This window comes from Ruditapes philippinarum, unplaced genomic scaffold (assembly GCF_026571515.1).
Source record: "Ruditapes philippinarum isolate M1 unplaced genomic scaffold, ASM2657151v2 ctg4333_1_1_1_1, whole genome shotgun sequence".
NCBI lineage: Eukaryota > Metazoa > Mollusca > Bivalvia > Venerida > Veneridae > Ruditapes > Ruditapes philippinarum.
The window spans coordinates 47,181-69,404 of NW_026865539.1; the positions used below are offsets into that span (position 1 = coordinate 47,181).

Here is a 22,224-nt window from a genome sequence, read left to right on the forward strand (position 1 = left end):
TTTAAATAAAAGACTATTCAAAAAAGATACTATGACGACTGAGTGTTCGCTATTTATATTCCTTTAGATATTTGCAATTTCAATATTTTATCCATGAAAGCAACATTTTCAAGTTTGAATCTTGAGAGTATACTTAATTACACCCTGAAACAACACGTTGCTTAAGTCTGACAAAATGAGGGCGGGTTATGAAAAGAAGCTCGGCCGGCCGGAATATTAGCTTTCACTGAGTAAGGTGTTTAAAACATCTGATTTCCACTTGCAGCCTTTGTTGCACAATCGTCAGTCTGCTGTTCTATATACAGTTGTTTTTCCTGTTACTAGTCTTGCAGTTTCTATTTTAAGTTTTTCCCTTTCAATAGTACATTTGCAATTCGTCTTGGTTTACGTTTATGGTCATTTCTTCCTGCTTTAACACACTGATCGCGGAATTCAAATGATTACATAATTCAATCGTTAATTACTAACGAGTAAGGAACGAACGATTGCTTAAATATCGCTTTCGAGATACCCTCGCTAGTCTCTCGTTCACCAACCTTCCGTCAATCGTTAGCACGTTCGTAAACACAAATATAACGATAGCTCCGAGATATACTATATATAATATATATAGTAGGTTTGTGAAAAATATTTGCATCTACAAAATACCTTTCAAAAACACTGGATCCCAAGAAGGATACAAGAACGTGGAAAGAATAACAATAAATTTGGAGAAAATAAACGTTCACACAGTGCTAAGGTATAAATACCCAAGTACTTTCGGTTTTTAAGCCTTTTAGCGAGCGACTGCGAGTCCATAATTGATACATCTTAAATTAATAATGCTGCCCTCACACATAAACCACGACCTTACTGCGACCTGAAAACTAGTAAAATAGCATTTTTCTTTCGAAAATCGTTGGTTTTCTTTCAAATTTCCAAATTTCTCTCGCAGAAAATTTCTCTCGCAGACGGTCCGGGGCTCTGCAGTCTTGTGTTCAGTACGTTTTCTCTATGTCCTCAATACGACCCTTCTACGTCCATGGCGTTTCAACTGCGACTGTATTGCGTCCCCAAGGCGACCCCATGGCGATCATCGGCGACCCAGCTGCGACTGTGCTATGTTCTCTGCGTCCTTACGGCGGCTCTACGACGACTATTGCGTTTGTCCGGCGACTGTCCTGCGACTGTACGACGACCCTTCTACATTCTTGCGACTTAACCAGGACTCAGCAAGAACGCAGAGTTTCTGCGACTGTTTTGTGCATGTTCAAAATAGTCGCCGACGGTCTGCGACCTTGTGCGTCCTTGGGTTCCTCGCTACGACCTCGCTGCGTCCCTGCTGCGTCCATGGCGACTGTGCTGCGTCCTGGGTCGTAGCAAGGTCGCATTAACGACGCAGTAAGGTCGCGAGGTATGTGTGAGGGCAGTATAAGATCATGTAATGAACATGTAAAATCGTAGTGGACTACGAGAAGAAAGGATTTTGGGTACTTGGGTATTTATACTTTAGCACTGTATATGAACGTTTCTTTTCTCCAAATTTATATAATATAATATAAATACAACGTAGTATATATATTAAAAATTATTTTCACAATATTTATGTGTGGGCAATTATTTCTACTTTACGATCTTGAAACTTTAGCAAAACCGTGTTTACTTTTTAAAATAAATATCAAAATTGAAAAAAAAATCATATCGTGAAAAAAGTTGCGATTCCTGTAAAGGGAGATCACTGTGTGGGAGTCTGACGTTCCAAAATCTTAATTATTTCCCCTTTTGAATTTTTATTATTCCGCACACAATAGAATCTTGCAGTTATATAATAGGTTGAGATTTGTGCCAGGTTACATGGTTATGTATTTAAAAGAGTGAGAAGTTATATTATATCTGTGTATCAATGCATGCTATGTCCATACAAAAGCCGCCATGGCTATCTTGATATCAACCAACTGTTATAAGTTCTTACTTCAACTGGAACATAACGTGAAAAGAATACACTTTGTATAAGCATATGAAACTTTACTATGATCTATACTTTGTATGACATACGTGTGTGCACAATGACTATGCTAATGCGTAATGTTGATCGTCACAGTAGTCCTTGTTCAGTACATATTTTCTTTGACATATGTACACAATGATTATAAGGAATAAAATAAACAGTAAGATCTATAATTAACAACATGTGATTTCTAACCATGTTTTAGAATTTGCCAATTCTCATATTACGTGTCATGAAAACAAATTTCATGATGAAAATGCACTTTAACACACCGTACAATCAAATGGGCAGACAGCTGTTCCAGCGTCCACAGCTGTACCAGTATATACATGTCGGCGCAGGGAATACAATTGACGTACGATAAGTATTCATCTATTTTTAACATATCCCAACTGTATTCGAGTAAATCAATGTTATGGATTCATAGTCAACATCCAAAGGAGCATGCTAACAAATTCCTGGCCCTGTGCAAGCTTTACTTCACATAAATTTTGACTGAAAATAACCACACTATCCGATGAGATGCGGTATTTTTAGTTTGAAGTCACAAAAACTTATATTTTCTCATGATAATTAATCCTTTTTTTCATACGATTCGTAAACGTCAACATTTCGTCATTAAATATTCCAAACCATACCTTCAAAAAAGCTTTTCTGTTAAAATTATAAGGTATTTAAGTTTGAGTGTCATCAAAATTTTAGTAACGTCATCAGCTGTTCGCCTCTTTTTAACGATAACATCGACAGCAATTCATCGGCAAGGATGAATAACGCTGAAAGCTGTTCAAAGAAACAATTTTCAGAGCTTTTGTCCTACAGTCACTAGGAAAAAGTAAAACTTTTTTTGTTCATTTAAAATATTACTTTATTCATGATACTTTCTAATTATATTATTTTTATTATTACTTTCTATCATTTGTTGTATCTTAGCTGAGAGGCCTATATCTCCATTAACCGCACTGTATTTCAATATTGATATTGTTCATATGAATGAATGAGTGAGTGAATGAATGAATGAATGAATGATTGAATTAATTAATAAATGAACGAACGAATGAACAAACGAACGGATGGTGCAATATACGTATATGTTAAAACAAATTGTCTGTAGAAAGTATATGAGTTGTAATATTCTAAAAATTACATATTATACATTCATTTTTCTTCCTATGCATGTCCTGTTGTTGTTGTTGTTGTTTTCTATTTCAGAAGGCCACATTGGAAATAAGATATATATGATTGTTATTGTATGTTAACAATGTATAAACTTCTTTAAATAAAGATATTATTTTTATTATTATTATTATTATTATTATTATTATTATTATTATTATTATTATATAAAAAGGTAGCAAGATCTATTAATATGTTTCTGAAATGTTAAATTCAAAGAAAGTAAAGGCAAATTTAACGCTTAATACGAATACTCTGTATTATGTTATAAATTCTTCTCTCTTGTAATTTATAATTTCTACTACTTCCATCATTCCACATAATAATACACAATAACTGTTCTTAATTTCATTTCACTGTTTATTTGTTGAAAATGTTCTAAATTTCTACTCTATATACAATTAATAATTAAAGTTACAAAGTTTTTCTTCCTCACACATGGTTGATAAGTCACTGTATAATTAACTCTCAAAAATCCCTATCCCAACTCTAGCTCTTACAATCTTACTCTTGCATTTTGAATCTCGTTCTTCAATCTTCAATCTAGACTGCCCCCAGAAAATCTTGTCCCAGTATTTATATGAAATACCTTGTCTCTCCATATTTGGAGGTTACCATAGTGTTAATTGACAAATTTAAGCCTTCTATATTTATGACGACAAGTGTTGATCAAGTAACTGTACCAGAAACAAACAGACTGATTCCTGGAATATTTATGATGGTAACCAATGATTGAGTTCCCTAAACACAACAATTGCAGGCCTCCTGTCCATTAATTTATGCAGGTACCTGTTGACAGAGTTACCACACTAAAATCTCACAGACTGATGCACAGTCTAGCCCCAACAGATTTATAGTAATAAATAATGACAACAATGAGGTCTCAATTCTCATACAAAATCAATCATTAAATCAAACCTTAACCAGGTGCCTTGCTAAAACTACAACACTCCCCCAACCTTAAAAAGCTTAATTGTCCCAATTAAGTTAACAACACCAAACAAAAATATAGAAATGAAACAAAAATCAGTGACTATTCAACCAATCTTACTCCCAAAATGAATAGAAGTTTAACAATAAAACATTCTCAATTAACATATAAACACTGCAGTAACTAAAATAAGCATTATTCAAATACGAAATTCTAAGAAAATACTAAATCTACAGAAATGTTACTTCTGTTAACGACAATTTTTTTTCTGACTACAATTATACATTGATTACTCAAAACAAACTAATTAGAGTTCTCAAACAGTTATTCAACTTTTAACACCGTGTTTTAATATCAAAATGAAACTTATTTTGTCACTCAATTATATAATATTATTGTTCTGTTGTCCTTTTTTTTCTATTTCACAATAATATATCCTAATTCAATCTTTCACACATTGTCTATTTCTTGCACACAAAGTCCTGGTGCCTATTTATTTCTTAATAAATTTTAACAAATGTGTAAGAATTCTTAAAAGGCACAAACTGAATATAAGATTTGTTTGGTAGTCGTCTCTACCATAGAGTCCTAAGTGCCAAAATATTAAACTTAATAATTATATATATCATAATTGAAATTAGAAAATGGCACTGATTGTTAAACTGAAAATAAAACACTTTAAAATCCAATTTAAACCAGAATCACACAATAATATTCCAATTGAAAAGAATCACAAGTTAATATTCCAATTCAGAATGAATCACAAATTAATATTCCAATTTTGAAATGAATAACAAATTAATATTCCAATTTGAACGAATCACAAATTAATTCCGATTGCGTTTTATATCCAATATATATTTTTGTAAGAACAACGTTTAAAATTCCTCTTTTTTCACTGTTTTCTTTACACTGTCATATTATTCCAATATTAATTCCCTACACAATTCTGAATGGCCAAAAACTCTGAAATGACTGCAAAACCTCAGAGTACCCTTATATACCCAACATGTACTCCTTTGAAATCAAAACTTATTGAAAGATATTTTACATGATGATTCTTTATTATCTTTATGTTCTGTGCTGGTATGGTATGTGTTGAGTCCTATTCCTTTTACCTCTTCTTACTTGTTGAAAATCTGATTCAGATGTCATCTTCTGCATTGTCTTAGTTTCTTTGATTTGTAATTTATTGTTATTCTTGTTGATCCTAGCCATGTTTGATTGCCAATTTGTCATTTAATTTCCACGATAATGTTTCAAACTATCATGATGCATGATTTCCACATGGCCATTATCTCTCCTTGTTATCAGTGCTAACCCTGCCCATACTGTGACCAACAGTGCATTTAGAAATGAACACTTCTTGCATTGCTTTATATGAATTTCAACACTGTATCTTAGCTTAAACCAATAAAACTTGCATTTTATTTTTGACAAAGTTTTTGTAATTCCCAAATTAGAGCCTGTAACTGAGTAATGTGTAGATACCAAAATCTCTTTTTGTAAAACCTTTGGCACAATGAGAAGCAAAGCTTCCCCTCTTGTGTTGAGAATACTGTTACATTTTGTAAACAGCACTCCATCTTTCATCACTAGCAAGTCATAGTTGAACCAGTAGTTCCTTATATTTGGAGAATATCTAGCTACCTTGTCCCTGGAGGGTCGTTTGTTTTCAATAACCCATGTTATAACAACTTCTAAATCTGGGTCTGCTCTTTGTAGTTTTGCAATTCTGACAGGTGAATAACAAGTAGTGTTGAACTGCATAAGACAACCCAAGTAAGATGCCTGAGCTTCATTTACTGATGAAACAACTTCGCCACCTAATATGGAATTTACGTCCTTGTCAACCACTTGTTTGCTTCCAGTAACCCATGATGTCCCAACACCTAAATCAAGGTCTGCTCTCTTTAATTTTGCCATTCTGACTGGTGAATAATTAATAGTGTTGAACCGCTTAAGACAACCCAAGTTAGATGCCTGAGCTTCATTTTCTGATGAAACAACTTCGCCACCTAGTATGGAATTTACGTCTTTGTCAACCACTTGTGTATTATTTACACTGATGTTGAGATTGATTCCACTTCTTCGACCATGCGAATGTAGACTTTCACAGAAATGAAGTCGACCAATGTGATATCGAAAATACTTCCTTGTCCTATTCATTCCATGGAAAAGTGATCTTAAACAACTCAATAATCTCATAACTTGTAGCTGCATTAACAAGAAAACATCACAGTCATTTTGAGGTTTCACTCCTAACACAACAGGTTTGATACTTTTCCCTTTACCTATGTTCTCATCGAACAAGGGAACAACATTATCAAATTCGGCAAAATCTGACCAAGACTCATGTTTCTTCATACAGGTTACACATCCTTTGCAAGGTAATTCTTCCAAAATTGTTTTTCCATCATAACAACTACACTCTTCTTGTTCACATGACATTCTAGAGAGACTGTCAAGATTTGCTTGTTTTCTCCCACTTCTATGTTCAATCCTAAAATTTAACTGTGACAAAACTTCTAAAAAGCGAGCCATTTGACCTGTCGGCGACTTGAACAACATTTAACATCGCAGACTTGAACAATATGTCCTTAAAAGAAATTCTCTTTCTAAAAGGTAGGGTCTATACTGAGTGATAAAAGTAACGACAACCAAAAGTTCTCTCCCAGTTGCACAGTACAGTCTTTAAGTTTGATTAAAGACTTAATTGCAAACGTAAAAGGCTTCACAACATTAACTTAAATTTCGCTTCCTGATGATCCCTTTTAACTTACTGCTCCATTTAGTGAAATCATATTTAATATTATCATATATTTTACTAGATAATTTGCAGTCATCAATTTTCACTTTCTCTTTCAATAAATCTAATTGATTTCATTCATGCAAATATCCAAATAATGACCCCTTGGTCAATTTTACATTTCTATCAAAAGTTAACTAATCTAATGGGAATTGAATTGCCTCGAACTTCCCTATGGGATACTAGCACACTTCCCATAAACACTTTATCTGCTGGCTATTTATTTTCCAAAATGCAGGAGATGCCTAATGATGAGTTAATTGTTCCAAGATTTATTACCTTACCAGGTTTAACAATGTCTGAATTTACTTGAATTGATACCTTTGACCTGTTATAATTTTCACAAATCTTAATGGCACATTCTCCACAATTTCTTTTTTTCATTAATCCTAATTTAATTCCAATCGAGCAATAAATAAATACATATTTTTTATTTAAAGTCTTATCCTATTAATCAACTATAATTAATAATCCATCTATGTCATTAATCCTCTGTAGATAATGATTCACAATTTTATCTCTCTGTAACATGGCTTCTTGCTCTGTTTTTCTAATAGCTACTTCTAATTTTCTGTTTTCTTCTTGTGCAATTTTCAGTTTTTCATGTAATAACTGAGTTTTTGATAAAACATTATCACCGAATTGTTCTTCCACAATAATTGAAGCTGCACCGGTTTGTTTCTTTGGTCCCATTTTATTAATTTTATAATGTACAGTTCAAATAAATGTCTCTTCAGATAGTCACTTTAAAATCTTTTCTAAACGTGTTAAAGTCCAAAAATCCCTTTCGCTGCCACCAGTGTTATAAATTCTTCTCTCTTGTAATTTATAATTTCTACTACTTCCATAATTCCACATAAAAATACACAATAACTGTTCTTAATTTCATTTCACTGTTTATTTGTTGAAGATGTTCTAAAATTCTACTCTACAATTAATAATTAAAGTTACAAAGTTTTTCTTCCTCACACATGGTTGATAAGTCACTGTATAATTAACTCTCAAAAATCCCTATCCCAACTCTAGCTCTTACAATCTTACTCTTGCATTTTGAATCTCGTTCTTCAATCTTCAATCTAGACTGCCCCCAGAAAATCTTGTCCCAGTATTTATATGAAATACCTTGTCTCTCCATATTTGGAGGTTACCATAGTGTTAATTGACAAATTTAAGCCTTCTATATTTATGACGACAAGTGTTGATCAAGTAACTGTACCAGAAACAAACAGACTGATTCCTGGAATATTTATGATGGTAACCAATGATTGAGTTCCCTAAACACAACAATTGCAGGCCTCCTGTCCATTAATTTATGCAGGTACCTGTTGACAGAGTTACCACACTAAAATCTCACAGACTGATGCACAGTCTAGCCCCAACAGATTTATAGTAATAAATAATGACAACAATGAGGTCTCAATTCTCATACAAAATCAATCATTAAATCAAACCTTAACCAGGTGCCTTGCTAAAACTACAACAATTATAACTAAACCCGTCAAGTGTTATTATAAATAATGGCATATAGTAGACATGTCCCATGCAGTAAATGGATGTGTAACCCGAGATGTCTGCCATGTGAAATGATTTATTTAAAAAATAAAAATTTGTATAATTTTTAAGAATTGTACATTATTTCTATTGCACTATACATTAAAACAGATTTCAAGGATAAATAACAACATGTTTTTCCATGCATTTTCATAATTTGGGTTACACAGCCATTCACTGCATAGGACTTGTCCATTATATGAATTATTCATAATAACACTTGATGGATGCCTTCATTTACAAGACTGAATATTAACCCCTTACCTCAAATATACGCGAAACAACGCACTTTCGACCCCCCCCCCCTTTATAGGCCTAAAATAGTGAAAAAATGTCCTATTTGGGCCCCCAACACATGTTTTCGTTTGAGAAATGTTGCTTAAAAAAATGAGCCCCCATCCAAAAGATACATTAGGGGGTTGCCAGAAGGGGGATGTGCCCCCTTCTTTTAGGGGGTTTGAAGGGGGCTGAGTCCCCCTCATCGCCAAGAAAATTTTGGACTTGTGAGAGGCTAAAATGACCCCAGGTTGATCATAATGTAACGTGTAACCAACGCTGAAAAGCCTTTGACTCTATCTCAATCCCTTGAGAAGTTGCAGCACTTTGAAATAAATTTTGATGGAAAAAATCGAGGCAAAATAGTGATTTTTGGCAATTTTGAGATGACCCCTCGTTGTCATGGTAACAGGAAATTTAAGACTGAGCATGTCGTTACAAAAGCAATGGTCCAGTCAACATTTGTGCCAAGTTTGATTAGTATTGAAACATTTTTCATAGTTTCATAGCAGTTTGAACTTGTAACAGGAGGCTTTTCAGTGAAACCGGCCATTTTTCACAATATGCTCATGGGGGAAAGGGTTAAGCGTTAAATTTGCCTTTGCCTTTTGACTTAAACATTTCATAAACTTATTACAGGAACTCCACTGAGGTTTATAAGCCCAAAAACATGAAATTTTATTTTTTCACATAAAAAACATGAGCACTAAAACATAAATATTAAAAAAAATATAACCAAGAAATATAGGAGAAATACATTGAAAATCATATGTTTGTGCTATTCTCAGTCCGATTTGAGTGAAAAGCGTTTAAACTCTTTTCAATTTTGGGTCATTTTTTTCACTTTTATAATATTCTGGACGGAGCAAGCTAATGATCGGAAATTTTGCATATAAGTTATTAGTATAGATCTTCATCAAATGGAGAAATAATCTCAAAAAATTATTTCCAGTCCCGTCATGTCAAAAAACCTTAGTGGAGTCCCTTTAATAGGTTTTGCTACCGTTTTATATTGAAATACAGTGCGGTAAATGGAGATCAAGGTCTCTAACCTAAGATATAACAAATAATAGAAAGTAATAATAAAAAGAATATAATTAGAAAGTATCATGAATAAAGTGATAATTTTAATTAACAAAAAAGTTTTACTCTTTCCTAGTTACTGTAGGACAAAAGCGCTGTTGTAAATACATGTACTAGTAATTGTTTCTTTGAACAGTTTTCAGCGTTATTCGTTCTTGCCGATAAATTGCTGTCGATGTTATCATTAAAAAGAGGCGAACAGCTGATAACGTTACTAAAATTTTGATGACACACAAACTTAAATACCTTATAACTTTAACAGAAAAGCTTTTTTGAAGGTATGGTTTGGAATGTTTAATGACGAAATGTTGACGTTAACGAATCGTATGAAAAAAGGATTAATTATCATGAGAAAATATAAGTTTTTGTGACTTCAAACTAAAAATACCGCATCTCATCGGATAGTGTGGTTATTTTTAGTCAAAATTCATGTGAAGTAAAGCTTGCACAGGGCCAGGAATTTGTTAGCATGCTCCTTTGGATGTTGACTATGAATCCATAACATTGATTTACTCGAATACAGTTGGGATATGTTAAAAATAGACGAATACTTACCGTACGTCAATTGTATTCCCCGCGCCGACATGTATATACTGGTACAGCTGTGGACGCTGGAACAGCTGTCTGCCCATTTGATTGTACGGTGTGTTTAAAGACAACCAGTCATTTAAATCCACATAAGTCACTATATCCATGAAATCCTGGCCATTCGAAGCTGCGGCTTCAATTAGTGTGGTGTGCTGCCAAAGATGCACGAGAGATTTCCGCATGGCATGGTTTTTATTGGACCGGCGATTTGTTCTTTCTGAATATAATAGTATAAACCTTCGAAAAAAAAAACACCATTTTCTCGGGCAAACCGTTAAAATAGCATTTCTCTGATACCGTTGCGGATTCGTTTTTCCATTAGTTTGGTAGGTCTTCTTTACAGCAATTCAAGCCCTAAAGCCCTAAAGAAAGCAAAATGTCCGTGTGTTTTTGGAGTAGCCTGGTCGCATTTTGAACTGGCGATATTTCTGCGTGGTAACTAAAGCAACAGAAAATCATGTTTTAGCAAAAATGTATGCATCTTATAACGAGAAAGAACAAGTAACCGTTAAAAAACGACCATTTTTTAAAATTTAATTTTATTTTGGTTAGAGCTGTGTGCTCTTTATTGCTGTAGAGAACCTCCTAACAAGTGAAATTGCTCATTTGCAAAATCATCACTAAAAGGGAGTCTTTTACATTTTGCATATATAAACACTTGATATACAAAATGTACTTAATGTGCTCATTCGCAAAACAGAATCACACAAAGTTTTTTGCTCCAAATGATGGCGTTTTGTTTTTCACGTAAATGTATGTACATATTATATAAAATAGCCATCAGTATATTGCGTTTTTACGGCGCGTTTGTCGCACCAGTGTCGTCTTTTCGTCCTGTCTCTACCAAAGCACGCCAAACGGCGCGTTGTCACAGTGTCGCCCTGTCACTTGGCCCTGTCGCCAAACCTTCGATTTGAGCCGAGCGACAATGTGACATCGCGACAACACGCGCACGACAACGCGCCATTTGGCGTACATCGTTAGCGACAGGGAGACAAGACGAAAGTCCGACAATGCGCCGTTTGGCGCTTTGTCGTGCTTTCGCTAGCGACAACACCACGCACAATTGCAAAAGGGTTCCGAACCAGCCACCATATTTGGGCCTCTCAACAAGAAAGTTTCTTGGTGTAAATCTAACATGACATTGCAGTCAATCCGGCCCAAGTTAACCCGGTCTCAAGTCAGTCGGCCCCAACATTGGTCGATCAGTTCCTAAAGTTGGCCAACCCGGCCTAACATTATTTCTAGTTGGTCATTACGTCCACAAAATCGATCAATATTGTCCCTAAATTGAATAATTCGGACCCAAAATAGATTTTCAAAACTACATGTATACTTTATTATACCAAATTAACATTTTGCAGACGATATATAGTTTGCTTTAAAATTTAGTTCATATTTTTAATAAAAAAAAAGATTAAAAAAGTTTTTAATCTATAATTGCTAAATATTTTTGATAAATACATATATTCTAGATATACATGTACATGTATTTTGTTAAGCTGTTCTTGTAAATTTAATTGCACACCTTTGAAACTTTTAAATTTAATCCACAATAATTATAATGAATGATAACATTGAACATTGAAAAGCATGCCTGAATGCGTGCATTTATTCAACCTGATAACCAAACAGTAAAGAGCAGTCATTTAACAAAGAATTATTAGCTGTGAAAAAAAAAACCCTTATTGTTGTAGTTTGGTCGCTCCCATGACTTGTTTTTCAATTTTAGTGAACAAAACATAACAGCTTAACAAAATAATGTATATCTAGACTTTCCCACGTGAGAATAAGAATCTACATGATATGCTCTACTGTTAAAGGTTATTGCAACATATTCAAAGTCGTTTTTTGAGTTTTCTTTTGGGGGGGGGGGGGGGGGGGGGGAATCCCGGGATCGCCTATAGAAAAGCCCGGATCCGGGATCGTATTAAACATAGAGTAATCACGGGAATTGACCACCTGCTATCGGTGTGATCGATAAATTATCGATTATCCCATGCCTTTTGTCAAGGATATGCTTGTGATATGAAATGCTGACAGGTTTAATGTTGTTTATTTACTTTTTTAGTCTTGATGGCTATGATATATTTTTGTAATTTAATGATTTTCGCGCATACATACGTACAATACTGTACAACAAATGTCTGGGGACAACACTTTGTTTTTTTATGATAGAAGTTTAATATAAACACATAATAATAATGAGTAATAAGAAAAAGTAAATGCCAATTGGTAAAAAAAATCATTTATTGAAATATACATGCATTTTATACATGTATTTTTAAATGTATTAAATATACATGTATTTTCATATAACAGTAATGCAGGTGTCATTGGTAAATTATCGATTAGATCTAACCCCTGCATTTTTACAGAGATGTGCAATGTTATGTCAGATTTCTACAAGGAATTGTAAAGAAGAATTGTGTTTATTTTTTTCCTGACGGAGTTGGTTTTATTGTTGCGATGATTTCGAGATATTTGACTAAGATGACACGTGCCCTTTTACAATATTAGAGTAGAGACATCTGTCTGGTGAAACGAAGTGTGAATGCTACGTGTCATACATGTCAAGAGTGTTTTTGGTTATAACTGATGTTAAGTATATCTTATGATATTTTCTAAAAATAATATTAGGCAAATATATGTCACAGGGTGAGGAAAATGTGCAGCCTGACCGGGACTCGAACCGGGACCTCGGAATACCGTTCCGCGGCTCTACCGACTGAGCTATCCGGCCGCTTACACATCTTCTCCCTACATAGTGAACAGTTCTGAACCGTGACATACTCCCCTGCTATTTTGAAATTCGTCCTCGAATTTCACAGAGTTACAGAGCAATGTGAATTAAACTCTGAGCTGTATTCAGTCACGGTCCCCCGTTGGGCGCCAAATGTCACAGGGTGAGGAAAATGTGCAGCCTGACCGGGACTCGAACCCGGGACCCTCGGAATACCGTTCCGCGGCTCTACCGACTGAGCTATCCGGCCGCTTACACATCTTCTCCCCTACATAGTGAACAGTTCTGAACCGTGACATATAAGTATTGTGATTTCCGCATTTTAAGTATATTAAATATATTTATATCTTAAGTAAAAATAATTACCGGTCATTAAATACAATAAAAACAAAAAGTTAACGTTTAATCGCCTTTCATTACGGGAAAAACCAACAAAAATATAGTTTATTAGTTTTCCCTACTGTATATATCTAATACTATCCCGGATCCCGGGATTTCCCCCCACCGTTTTCTTTAGTGATTCTTATTATCTCTATTTTATCGCCACATCAGTGTTGTTTGTGCCGTGTGGAGACTGTAAAAAGTCGGCCCGTACATTCAATGAGAGATATTATTGTTTTCTCGTTTAGGGCACACGTTTTTTTTTTAATTGGGGACCATACGCCGCATTTCATGGAATGGCACTAACGTGTCACATTGAAGGTTCCATGGAACAGTTCTGCCGATGTTTTCTAAATTCAAATGTTACCATTTCATGTTTAAATGATGAATTCTGCTTAAACCGTGCTAGGGAAGTGGACAGTAACTTAATCAGCCATCAAACCGTGCCTGCATCTTCTTTCATTTTTTCGTTTTGGGATTTCTTTTAGGGGTTCTTATTTTCTCTCTTTTATCTGGGACATACGATAAGTTATCGTATATCCAGCTTTTATAGACAAATATTTTCTTCCACTTTATACATAAACTGTAAAGATTATAATTGTGATAGATAAATATGGATATACAGTAATATATCCTTTCTCTCTAACGGCACTTAAACAACTTTAACGTTGATGCGGCATTTTAAAAATGTACATACACCGTATAAATTTATCTTGTGAAAATTAAAAATAAATTAATAAAAGACCACTGCAGTTTTTTTGTTGTTGTTGTTGTTGTTGATGTTTTTTTTTAACGGAAAACTGTGGAAAACTTCAGATAGTTAGTGGGCAGAAATCTGTTGTTGTTTCCGTAATGGCCCAACGTGTGTATTTACAATGCTCAATCGATTATTATTTGACTATTTTTCGTTGTATTACATGAATGAGCCGATGTCTACATTAGGTTCTTTCTGTCGCGTTTTAGACCGCGCCATAGCAGGTGCTTGCGAAAATCTGACAGGTGTGTATTTTCTTCCGTGAGATTTTTTTCATGACTAAACCATAAATGTGGTTTAAACTATGCATTGCACGTTGTTAATCTTGTCATATTTCAATGGTTTGCCACTTATAAATATGTAGGCATCTACAAGGTATATTACGCATGACTTAGAATAATAGTGTATACAGTACCCGGACAAGAGGTGACTATCCGAAATGTCTCTTGGTATTGTTATGACTTATTTATGGGCCAGCCGCTGTGGTCTATTTGTTAAGAAATATCATAATTTTATTGATCTGATGTGTATCTTTCTACTAATTCCTAGTCCAACTTCCAGCTAGGTGTATGGATTCAGTACTTGTGATTCACAAATCAAAACACCACTGACTGATGGATATTCATACTTGATTTTTCATTTTGATTTGTGTTTTATTGGAGTACGCAGATACATGTACTCACCCAAGCCGTACTTGCAGGGTCTCTACACAGTGTTGTAAAACAGTAATTCCTGAAAAAATGTACTGTTTAAACAATATATTATATATAATACTATTTGTATAGCAATAAATTAGCATGGGACTCTGTATTATCGGCGTACTTAACTTTTCCTATATGTCTGCATTGAATTTCATGGATGAATTTAATAATCAATATTCTGTCTAAAGCAGTACAAATTCAACTAATCATTACATTTTTTATTGAATGAGGTTAAAGATTTTTAATATCAATGTATGCATGACCGCATATGACAAAATACTGAGAGTACGTCGGTAATAGAGTTGCACCGATAATACAAAGTTAGGGTATACATAGAATTCTAGAATTACTTTTTACACTATGCTTTTCTACTCATATTTTGAAATATTGCAACTGTGCCAACATATTATCAAACATACTAATGCAAATGAATTTGTGCATTTGTAAATTCAAAAACTAAAACAGTTCAAAATCTTTAAGTTACTTTTTTAAACAACCTTTTAAAGAACAGAGCATCGAAACATGTCAACTACAACCAATTTTCCCAGCTGGAGGCTTACTCATTGAAATAAAATCTGATTCATCCTATTACGTCATATGGATGTTAACACCACTAAATACTAGCTTATTTTCCGTCAGATCTTGTCAATATACGTTTCAAAATCTTGCATGAATTTTTATGTCAAAATAAGAACATTTTTTTTTTTGGCTAGATTATAAGTGAGTTTGACAAATTTATTTCATTTACATTCAATATTTGATGTTTTTAGGCCATCAAATGGACTGTAGGGAAAGCAGATTACACCGGTTCAACATTTGATATACATTTTGATATGATAAAATTGTCAAATCAAGTGTCAGCATACACTTGTGTAGTTTCCAGATGATGTATGTCATTGCAAGAGTGTGTAAACCAGACACTTAGAGCAGTCACAAATTGATGAGAATAAGGCATACTCCATTACTGTTTGGAGTCCCTGTGGTCCAACTATGTGTCTTTTATGTATGAGCAATATCTCATCTCTATAAATAAGATTCACACCTGCAACAAAAAGATCTACAATGTGTAGACCCTGCATGTTAAAATGTCTAAACAAGGTATTGTTAAACGGTGGCTTTCATTTTCAGTTACATGTAGTGTATTGCAAGGCCTCTTTTAGGCATAAATTGAGAAAATCATTCTATATTTTTCTTTTTTTTTTCTGTTTCAGATGGATTGCTATCTGTTATAGCAGCTTGTGCACTCATTGGTTTGCGTTTAGAGGAACAGATGGGAACATGAGAGGGTCTGTATTGTGTGGAGATTACTGTATAAGTAAAGGACAGAAGAACTGCCAACGTTACTTCTGAAAGTATCTTATCACCAGAGGCAATTGCTAAGTTTCGGTTTCTGAAAAGTTTAGATTTTATGTTTACATGGCGATTATTTAGATGAACATAATTATTTGGGATGAAACATTTGCTAATCTGAAAAAATACAGCACAACAGGGGTTTTGGGTTTACGATTGAGGTTTTTCAATGCAAGGAATCATTATATGGAAAGTATAAACTATAATATTGGGGTATTTTATGTGATTATAAGATTTGACCTTGTTCCCTATACTATGTGATCTTTTTTGTTGTGCTATGTTGAAATTAGTTGAGTTGACTCTACAGATGTGGCGATTTGCAGATGTAAGACAAAAGGATTTGACTAACTACATATGTAGGTGCTGACATTTCTACATATGAAATTAAAAAAGAAAACAGCTCATAAAATGTTATACCATTTACATAACTAACGTTATACCATTTACATAATTATTTGTAATACAAAGTTTTAAACACAAATGAAGGTTGGTATGTCATCTCATCACTCACATGCAGTTGTACGTCACTGCGAACACACGCAGGTCAAAATACATACCGTTGCTGAGCTACTTCTTCTCTCAGGACAATTCCGTCCAATCAAAACAGAGAATACAAATGGAGTGAAAATCTCGCTGGCCTCCGCCAAGGAACAGATCAACTCCTCGCTGAGTATCGTCATGGAGATTGTAACGGATATAACGAAAATGATGAGTGACATGAAGTCGCGCTGGAAGGTTATGTGTGATATGTTATACCGGCTATCAGATGCTGTGACAGTACTAATCGAGTTATGTTATTTTGTTAGTTTCCAGTATCTAGGTGCAGGAAAATCGATAGCACTGAAGACGTGTTAGTCGATAAATATGCAGCCTCATACGCAGGTTTAGAGATTAGATTAAGTTGCGTCCAGTTAAAACGGGCTCGTCTTGACGAACTGACTGCTACTTTTATTATGGATATATGTTCTAATATATCAAAATACATATCAGTATTGACAGATAATTGCCGTGGCGCGAGCGAGTCGGCATCAGACACGGCAACTAGGGATCAGTTCAAATTAGGAATCAAAAGTGTCACATGCGCAGCTGGGAGTTTGATTGCCAGTATTAAATCGTACAAGAGTGATAGGTCAGCGAGACATCATTCACGAGTAGTGACTTTCTGTGAGCCGGTCCTTGCAGGTAATGACTTGTGTTGTTGTATGTTGATGTTCAAGTGTAACTTGTGAAGAATTTGACCTATGATTTTGTCATCAATACAGTATATCAGGTTAATTTTGCATAAGACAAATTTTTCGATTTGTTCACACTTATTCTGTTGTCTCAGCTTATTGTTAAGCTGCCTAGCTTATTGTTAAGCTGCCTATGTTTGTATACTATATCTATTTGCAAGGTGTAAATTATCTTATATTTTATTGTACAATGTCTCTACAATCAGTTTACAAACAAATAAACATGTGTTACTAAAGCATTATTGATGCATTTTTTAGATTCTTTAGACTTTTAATGCGAACTAACCTAATATTGAATATTGGTAATTGATACATTAATATATATAATAGTATCACAATGTAAAATGTATATGACTTACTAGTAACTTAGAAGCAAATTTAAAATAGGGAGTCAAGTTATAGAAAACAAGAGAATTCCCAGAATTTTAAATTGAATCCATTTTTCGCAATATTCAGTGCACACCAAAATTAGATACTCGTGAAAAAATCCTGATATACCGTGTTTGTGACTTGCTGTAAGGTACATGTACATCTATAAGGGATGGTGATAACATCAAGTTGCATATATAAATATATTACTACATTTAAAACACCATTTGTGTGAACTTGGAAATAGCATCATAACTATGTCATTAAAACAGTTAATTTTTCATGCAATATTACTGATCTTGATCCGACTATCGTCTAATACCCATGGTTGATTAGCATGTTACATAAATGTTTATGGTTCGGCCCTGGGTATCCGACGATGTGATCAGACTTTACCTTACAACATGTGGTGACTGTGACAATAGTGTTTACAATTAAATTTAATTATGAATTAAATCAATATGATTATTTTAATAAAAGTTTGAAATACATACACCTAAAAAGCTAGCAACACACCCTAAATATGGGGGAAATGATTGCTGCAGCTTTGGGGGGGTAAGGGTTGGGGCTTTGAAAGAGAGGACTGGATCTTCAACACAGGCAATTTTGAAAAACATCACTGCCAACTACAAATGAGCCCCGTCATGACAAAACCAACATAATGGGTTTGCGACCAGCATGGATCCAGACCAGCCTGCGCATCCGCACAGTCTGATCAGGATCCATGCTGTTTGCTTACAAACCATAAAGCAAGTAGAGAAACTGATAGCGAACAGCATGGATCATCAGACTGCGCGGATGTGCAGGCTGGTCTGGATCCTTGCTGGTCGCAAACGCACAATGTTGGTTTTGTCATGACGCGGCTCAAATGTGGTGTGAAATACATGTAATGCATGTAAATTTGTTGTACATTTTAGCAAGTCATGCCCTAGTATGTCTAGCTACAGAGGAAGAGTTTGTTGACCGAGGGCTGGATCTTACACATGATGAACAAGAAATACAGAAATCTGTCTTTGGTATACTTATTTCTATATTCTTTCTTAATGTTGTAATCCTTGAAAAATTTGAAAAGCACATTTTTGCCCTAGATATTAAAAAATATTTTCCTTCATTAAAAATAGTTTGATATTGTTTTAATATAGACTTACCATGTTTGATGCTTATCACCTGAAGATGAAAATTATTTGTCTTAAAAGTTGCAAAATGTAAATAAATACTGTTTACATTTTCAAACAAATCTGTAGTCCTATAAATATGACGTCGCTTTGAGATATTTTTGCTTCTGGGCAAAGCAACGTCATATCGAAATTGCTCAAAAACCCATAGCATGTTCCGCCAGAAAATCGGGCGGAACGAAAAACAATGAAGACAGCGTGTATTTACATATTTTTTGACCTATTTATGAACAAAACTAAAAAATAAATACCTTTTGTCAAAATAATTAAACTGTCACATCCGAAAAATCATGATTAAATCCTCTCATGTATTTCAATTCCTTTTACAGCCGATAAACAAATGGCGGCCGTAAAGTGCGCGAAATCTGATTGGCTAATTCAAATGCAAGCGTTTAACTGAGTCAGAACAAATTAACGGAATATTTTTTTAACGAAATAATTGCCCATGCACCGTCAGTGTGTTCGAATATATTTTTCCGTTCAAAAATTTGGAATCAATCTGTAAAGCACCTTGCTTAACCAGTATGGCTGGTAGACAAAAATAGATTGATGTTTATATTTTATTTTAAATTGATAAGTACATCGTTTGACAGTTTTTGTGTATGATTGAGCATGAAATTGAAAGAAAATATGATAAGCTTTTGAATAAAGCTTGAAAGGCAGGACAATAGACATTTTTGGAATTTTTTATGATGCTATGCGTTTTTGAGCAATAACTATGGACTTCCTCCACCATTGAACCTGAAAAGTCACCATATGACCTATATAGTGTTGGTGTGACATAAAACCCAACTTAAGAAAACATTTTCTTGGGAATTAACAAAGGGTCTTTATCCTCAATCTGCTGAAATTTTTCTTTGACCACACTTTAAGGCTTGAGCATATTTTGATGTTTTGTCCATCTGTCTGTCTGTCTGTTTATCTTGTAATCCTTGTTCGGTCAATGATACATAAGTATGTTACGGAAGTGGTTTATGTCACTTTGTTAGGACATTGCCCATGTCTAAAAGATGACCACTTTTGGTTTTAAAATCATTAGATTAAAGGTTGTATTCATTGACTTTGCGTTAAATTGTTGCCCGATCAATAACCTGAAAAAGAATATGCTTGTAAAGCGTAGTAGAAATTGCCAAGGGTCGTTTATATTGACGACAAATTCAAATGTGACCCCCAGTTTTGGGTATTCAAATGTGTATGGCTTTGAACTTGAGAACCAGTCTGGCTATAGTCAGAGCCATTCAGTAATATGTTCGTTCCCATATTTAAAGCGCGGGGCATTTGAATACCGCAAAGCTGGGAGCCACATTCGTATTTGTCAAAAGATTTTATAAAAGGAGTGAAATTGCGATAGTTTTAATGTCAGGACACACAGTGTATTTCTCTTTATTATTATTATTATTATTTTTCAGGTCCATGTATGAATATTGTTTCTGGATGTGTTCAGATGTGCAAGACTCTTCGAGACTTTGCCCATGACACCAACAACACTCACTACCTTCATAAGGCGAAATCTTGCCAGCACTCTGTTGCCAAATCCACCGGTTTGCTGAAACATGCCCTTCAAAACCATCTCAAAATGGACTTCCATATAAGAAGTGCTAGTCCAATTAGGGGAGATAACAGATACCAGCCTCAATCTGAAGAATCTGAAGCTTTGCATGAGCTGCACAGAGAGTCGTCTCCCTTTGATAGGAAATCTCCACAGCCAACTGAAAGTCACAGAGATTTGTCTCCCTTCAATAGATCTTCTCCTCAGGAGTTATCACGAGATTTGTCTCCCTTTAATAGATCTTCTCCACAAGAATTACCACGAGATTTGTCTCCCTTTAGGAGCTCTCCACAGCCACTAGAGAATCATGGGAGGAATGACCTTTCACCAAGGTCAACTGTAGCCTCATCAGATATATCTTTCACAAATAGTTCTGTGTCTAGATGATTAGATTATATATAATTAGTAATTTTAGTAGCAAAATAAGGGGTATACATAACAGTCAAAATTCCTGTAGAAATGTTTAAAAAAAATATTTCTAAAACTTTGTATAAAAAAAACAAACCGTAATGTTTCCAATAAGCTCCCTTTGAAGAATAAGCAATTTTTCTAAAGGGCAGGAAGAGATACATGTACGTTATATACCATATTACAGGAAAGCTGTTTATTTTAGATACATTTGTCATAAATATCTACTGACTAGCTCAGTCTGGTTTGATCCTTGGGCTAGGAGAAATTTCTCTCCATCTTTTGATTTGAGTCATCAAGTGTAACTCATTGCTTGGTCTCATACCATTCAGAAATCATGTGAATTAAGGAGACAGTCACTTGCAAAGAAATTGGTAATTACTGGTACATTATCAAGGAAACCTGTTTATGTTGACTGATTGACCAGTTTTTGTCCAAAAATGTGTTTACATGGGCGTAAAAATCAGTAAAATATGCATTGATGTGTGTGTGATGTTAAAATGATAAGTTTTGTTGGCTATATGTCTTGATTTTATGTTTCAAGACAGCCATGCCTGATGTTTAATACTCTGGTTTAATAAAACAGATCTTTAATTTGGATTTAAGATAACTTTTCATTTACTGAGAGAAAAAAATGCTATCTTTTAATGCTAGATTTTCTTCAGGGACTTTTTCCAGGGACGCTGATTAGATACAAGTTCCTTACTGGATGGGTTGTTTATTGGAAACAATACAGTATGTAAATATGTGTTGATATCTTAGTATAAATGGTATAGATTAACACTGATGCATGTATTATAATAGAAGAATGATAAATATATAGGATTATTCCCTGTAAATGCTATAAAGTAATTTGATGTGAAAGTAATTATTTTGTTAGGTCTTTTTTTTCTTCAGTTGTCTATTTAGTTAAACTATAGTTTCAGGAAATTATGATTGAATTTAGATTTTCATTAAAAGTATATATTAAACCACCTTAGTGCAATAACAGAAAAAGTTTTTTGTTAATTTAATAGGAGGTAATCAGTTATTACACTGAGGTGATGATTTATTATGAATACCCATAATGTTTTTATGATGCAGCTATAAATGTATTTGATATAAATACATGACTGTATAGATTTTAGGATGAAAATGGAATTTCTAAAAATAAAATTGAATTTT

General features: G+C 34.2%; 1 protein-coding gene across 1 annotated transcript; it reads left to right on the forward strand.

Annotated features, from left to right (window-relative positions):
- Nucleotides 1-16,669: 16,669 nt before the first annotated feature.
- On the forward strand, nt 16,670-21,374 carry LOC132729465 (talin rod domain-containing protein 1-like). Its single transcript, XM_060715234.1, is given in 4 exon segments — nt 16,670-17,161; nt 17,164-17,509; nt 18,846-18,944; nt 20,513-21,374. Coding segments are annotated over 4 exon segments (1,326 nt in total). The 5' UTR covers nt 16,670-16,807; the 3' UTR covers nt 21,040-21,374.
- Nucleotides 21,375-22,224: the final 850 nt, after the last annotated feature.